Source organism: Syzygium oleosum, unplaced genomic scaffold, assembly GCF_021117445.2.
Source record: "Syzygium oleosum isolate NSW1041296 unplaced genomic scaffold, Sole_v2.1 Sole_v2.12, whole genome shotgun sequence".
Lineage (NCBI taxonomy): Eukaryota > Viridiplantae > Streptophyta > Magnoliopsida > Myrtales > Myrtaceae > Syzygium > Syzygium oleosum.
This window is the reverse complement of record NW_026607496.1, coordinates 3,088,905-3,094,904: the sequence shown is the minus strand read 5'-3', so window position 1 is coordinate 3,094,904 and position 6,000 is coordinate 3,088,905. Positions and strand designations below refer to the sequence as shown.

Genomic DNA, 6,000 nt, shown 5'->3' with positions numbered 1-6,000 from the left:
TATTCGTGGCAAATTACCGATGGATTTTTGTCACGAATAATATTTGTGGCAAATTAGCCACGGATATTTGCCACAAAAAATATTCGTGGCAAATTAGCAACGGATAGGCCACGAATTATATTCGTGGCAAATTAGCGACGGATATTTGCCACGAATATTATTCGTGGTAAATTAGCCACGAATTTTGCCACGAATAATTAGCGACGAATTTTGCGACGAATTATTTTTCGTTGCAAAATTAGCCACGAATTTTGCCACGAATAATTAGCGACGAATTTTGCGATGAAAAAAATTCGTCGCAAATTAGCCACGAAAATTGGAATTTTCCGTGGTAAAATTTTGCGACGGCCTATTAGCGATGAATTTTTTTCCGTCGCTAATTTCGTCGCAAATTCATTTTGCCACGAATTTTGTCGAAATTTTTCGTGGCAAAATTCGTGGCAAAACCCGGCTTTTTTTGTAGTGATAGATTGCAACATCAACAGTTTGAATAACGTTAATGTCAGAATGACTTAGATTGCGAAAATCAGATGAATTAGAGAACTTATAATCTCTATCCGGTTTTAACAATTCCAATACAATTAAACTAAAAGCTTCTTCATCCCAAATCTAAACAGAAAAGGAAATTCTAATCCTACTCTAATTCCACAATATTTATCCTCTCTCTTCCTCATCCCTTTATAAATAATCCATTCCCCGAGTCACCAACACTTTGTACCTTTGATTCCGATCTCAACATCTCTCCTGTTGGTCAGAGATTGAATTCGCTAAGGAGTCACCATTCTCCGTTGGGAAGCTCTGATGGCCGTCGTTGGAAGAAAATTGCGTTGGCTCGTCGAGAAGTTGGGAACCAGCAAGAAGCTAGTGAGGAGAGGATGCTTCGCGGTGTATGTCGGTGAAGAGACGGAGCGTCGTGAGATCTCAGTGAAGTACTTGAATTCTATAATGTTGCGAGCCTTGCTTAATCAGTGCCAAGATGAATTCGACGAGCGCACATGCCTCTACTTGTGTTGCTCGTCTGAATTGCTCAATTGGGTTCTTGAACTGGCCAAGGCCGAAGTAGAAGAGACCGATCGTAATCTTGCGATCAAGAATGAAGGGATCGTACATGCCGATATCCACCCAATTCGGTCATTTAGTAATTTCATTGTAGTGGTATAAGACTTGATCTTTGTTTCTTCGTTTCTAACGTACACGTGAAGACCTTGTTTTATAATTTAATGTTTCACCAAGGAATGAATGGATGAAGTATCTAATTTTTCTCTGCAGGTATTGTTATTGATGGGTTTCTTTTGTGATGAATTGCTAGTCAAAACTAGCATAAGCCAGCATTGTATGACAATTTCTTGCCATGGAGATGTTCATCCTAGGTCAAAATCCATCTAAGAGCACTTGTACAAAGAGATTCCTAACGTGCCTCATGTTATTCGATTTTTCTTTTCTAATGGATCGAATGCCGAGTGTGTTACCAAAAAGGGTTTCATCTTGACACGAGTGATCTTTGAACAAAACGTTATCGTCTTCCTCCGATAGACAACGTGCATATTTTTTTATAGCAAATGTCCATAACCCAACTAAAACAAACGTATACCTCAATTTACACATAAACCGTTGTTACTGTAGAATTTGGTGCAAGATTTTATTGTGAAAATCTTTTCGAGCAATAACAATAACATTGTCTGATTTAATGTAATAGAAGATACTGTTGGTACTATAAATAGTGTCAAAATTCACACTTTTGACCTGTGTTCTGGTAGCACAATAGAATATTCAACTCGAAAAGTTTCGCTATCAAATAGAGAGAGACTACATTAACATGAGACTCGATCAAACCACACAAATTGGCAGTAAGAGAGATTACATTAACATGAGACTCGAACAAACCATACAAATTGGCAGTAAGAGATCAGTTTGACACTCCATCTCGCATGTACAACAGTACATGTATTTGACGAACGGGGAATAAGAAAGATAAAAACTAGGGTTATTATCACGAAAAACTCTAAATTGGTATACCTGTGATAAATTTAATTCAAACTAATTTTTTGACCACCAAAAACCCCAAACTGGTATATCTATAATAAATTTACCCTCCGTTAATTTCCGTTAAATTTTACTGTCAAATTATTTAATTAAATGACACATGGCAACTAACGAATGTACCAATTTTGGGTTTTACCTTCTGTTTGTCCTAGGTGTACTAGTTTGTGATTTTTTTGTATTAATTCAATTTAATGGATGGTAGATTTGTTACAGATGTACCAGTTTGAAGTTTTTTTTGGTCAAAAAATTAGTTTGGGGTAAATTTATCACAGGTGTACCCGTTTGGGATTTTTGGTGGTAAAAAAATTAGTTTAGGATAAATTTATCATATGTGTACCCGTTTGAGGTTTTTCATGGTATTAACCTTAAAAATTATATGTGGGAAAGGTCAAACTGGACATGAAGCATTGATGTTTGGCTGTAATACAATGTTGGGCACGTTATTGTCCTCAAAAGTTTAATTTGTTAAGATTCGGATACTGTTGTATATGTAGCTTATCGCTAAAGAACGATCAATTGTGAAGCTACGAACTTTCTAAAATGTGACAATAGAGAGAGGCAGTCCATATCATCTTCGTGATCAATGAAGGAGTCGACATTAGATACATCAATTAGGGGAGGTTTTGATGCGAGGATTGAATTGGACAAATACAGACACACCGATTCGTCAATACAGATTGTATATGGTACCTTATGCAAATAAAGTTATGGGTTAATATCACGAGAAACCCCAAATTGGTACACATGTGATAAATTTACCCTGAACTAATTTTTTTACCACAAAAAACCTCAAATCGATATACATGTGACAAATTTACCCTCTGTTAATTTCGACTATATGTGCAAAAGATTTTACTTAATTAATCACATCTAACATTTGTTGACAACTAATGGTATCGTTAGAAATATTGTGAATTATGGGTCTTATGTAATTATATGGTATATGCTATATAACTCGAAATTTTAAAGCAAATTTGTGGAAGTCTATTTAACTCATGTTTCACAAAAAAGCGAAAGCGCCAAAAAAGAAGAAGACAAAACTCAATTTTTCATCTTTACTTTTAAAGAGATAAGATTTCTTGATAACTTAAAACCCTGGACAACTCTAGAAAAACCCTAAATAAAGCTTTAAGTAAAATATAACAAGATAATCTGTAATATTATAAAGCGAAAGTTCTGTTGTCAAACCAAATTTATTAAAATATTCTGAAGTTTATATGATTTTCACAACAACAAAAAATACAAAAAACGTTAATTTTATGCATAGGGTAGCTTATTGGTTAATGGGTAGTTATTTTCGTTGAACCTCTTGTACCCTTCAACTTCCTCATAATAACTACTCATTTTCTTTTCGTGCACAACTCACCCAACTATAGTCACGTGCGTAGCGACTGCCTTGCCTGTAATCATGACTAAATCCAACAAAATCACCTAAATATTTAGAATTATTTCTAAAAGATAAGGAATTGGGATAAAATGTAGCAATCTTGCTAATTATCTTGTCCACTTCGTAAAGAGAGGAGAAAAAGATGCAAAATACAAGATGCTACCAAGAAAAACTGAGATTGCTTAGTTTTTGCATTGGATGCTCCAACTTTTTTGGTGTAATGTAGGCTCCGTTTATTTCGCAGAAAATATTTTTTAAGAAAACAGTTTCCTTCATTTGGATCACTTAGAAAAATGAGTCAATGAAAAATCTATGTTTAAATTCAAGAAAACGATTACCTCTTTAAAAAATTGAAAATCATTTTCCAAAATATAATTAGATATCGGCGTTTGTATTAGAAACTCTGCGTTTGGACATATGAACCCAACGCTTATTCCCGGGCCCTTGGTAGCGGGTCTAGAGGGCGGGGTCGGGTCTACTTGGGTCCATCGAGGCCAAGCCCGAATCCAAAGAGGTTGGAACCCTGGTGCTCGAGCTCGAGTCCACAGAGGTTGGGCTTGGGACACTAGCACCGATGGCTTGGCCTAGACTTCGGTATCATTGTTTGGCTCCTCGATGCCTTGGCCTAAGCCCATAATGCCGGGGCCCAAGACCCTAGTGCTCGTGCTTGGATCCCTAGTGCCTGGGCATAGTTCCATTGAGGCCGGGCTCAAGTCCACAATGCCTAGGCCTGAGACCCCGCGCCAAGGGTAGGGTCCATCAACGTCGAGCCCACGACCTTGGTGCCCAGGCCCGTGTCCATCGAGGTCGTGCCTAGGTCCATCGAGGCCGAGCTTGGGTCCTTGGTGTCCGTGCTCCGTGCTTGTGTTGCCACAAAGATTGAGTGCATCGAGGCTGACTACGAGACCCTAGTGCCAGTGTTGGGGTCCATTGAGGCTGGGCATGTGTCTATTAAGGCCAGGCCCGGGCCTATTGAGGCTAGGCCCAAAACCTCGGCACCTATGCCCGAGTCCTCGGGTCCATCAAGGTCTGGTCTAAGACTTTGGCGCTCGCACCCGAGTCCATTGAGGCCAGGCTAGGGACCCCGGTGCCCGTGCCCCTGTCTATCAAAGCCAAGCCTGGGTCCATCAAGGTCAAGCTCGAGACTCCGGTGTCCTTACTCAGGTCCTCAACACCCACGCTCGGATCCATCAAGGCTAGGCCCGGGCCCACATGCCCCAGTCCATCGAGACTGGACCTAGAATCGATGCCTGTGCTCGTGCCTGGGTCAAGGTCCATCGAGGCCGAACATGGGCCCTTGGTGAGAGTACTCAAATTCCTGGCTGCGCCCTATTTAGAAAAGTCAAATTGGATTATCCTAACCAAACGACGGAAAATATTTTTCAATTCATTTTCAGATTTTAGTCAAATACAGAATAATATTGTTACTTTCTAGAAAACATTTTCTAGAAATGTCACATTTTTCGTGAAACAAATAGAGCCATTGCCATCAATACAAGAGAGATCAACCACCTATCGCAATCTAAATCGTTCTGTCGATACATATATCAATCGCCTATCGCAATCTAAATCGTTCTGTCGATACAGATATCAATCGCTTTTCGCAATCTAAATAGTTCTGTCAATACAAGAAAGATCAACCGCTTATTGCCGTCACAGAATGACCGTCGATCTCTCTCTTGTAAGGGGACCCTCCCCTTGCCTATGGCGGGACTGGGTGGATAAGGATTCCACCACTTGCAAGAATTTGAACTTTACAAGTTTGAAATCGAAATAATTAAGGAAGTGGATCCTCTATCCGCACGACCTTTTCTTTACTTTTTGGACGGTAGAGGAAAGGAGTCTTCGCCCTATCGCTAGGAGTTCTTTCCATCAAAAACTTTACCTCGAAAATATACTATTCAATCGTTAGCAACAAAGAAATATCGTTTGAAAATTATTTTTATTTTCCATATTTTTATTTTTATTTTTCCTTCTTCTACTATTACAATGGTTCTTTTTTACTTTAAGATACTTTAATTTTTTTTTTTCGTCAAAGGAGAGACCAAAAAGGCCGTACATCAATTCAAGATAATTGTTCGACCAAAAAAAAATTCAAGATAATTGTACATGATTTTCTCTTCTTTGTAATTCAATAAAAGATGTCAACAACAACAATTTGGAATATGTTAATGTCAGAATGACTTAGATTGCGAAAATCAGCTGGCATTAGAGGACTTAGTTATATTCTGCCCGTGGTTAGTTTTGGACATCTCTATCCGGTTTTTACAGTCCCACTAGAGCTGCAAACCTACAATTCCCACTAGAGCTGCAAACCTTCAATTTCTTTTAAAGCTTGTTCTTTCCCATTCTAATAAAGAAAAGTAAACCGAATCCTAATATAATTCCACAATGTTTACACTCTCTCTTCCGATCCATCTATAAATAATCCATTCGATGAGCCTCTAACAACTGCACAGTAATTCCGGTCTCGAGATCTCTCCAACTGGCTATCGATTCAAATTCCCTGAGGAGTCGCCATTCTTCGTCGGAAAAGTTCCGATGACCGTTCTTGAGAGAAAACCGCGTTG

At 38.8% G+C, this 6,000-nt stretch overlaps 1 protein-coding gene across 1 annotated transcript in view; it reads left to right on the top strand.

Moving 5' to 3' along the window:
• Nucleotides 1–801: 801 nt before the first annotated feature.
• The window catches only part of LOC115685125 (protein DETOXIFICATION 53-like), a 33,855-nt gene continuing 28,656 nt past the window's right edge, over nucleotides 802–6,000 (top strand). Inside the window, exon 1 of the mRNA XM_030610146.1 lies at nucleotides 802–1,104. Coding sequence (XP_030466006.1) covers nucleotides 802–1,104 — 303 coding nt within the window. The remainder of the gene's footprint in view (nucleotides 1,105–6,000) is intronic.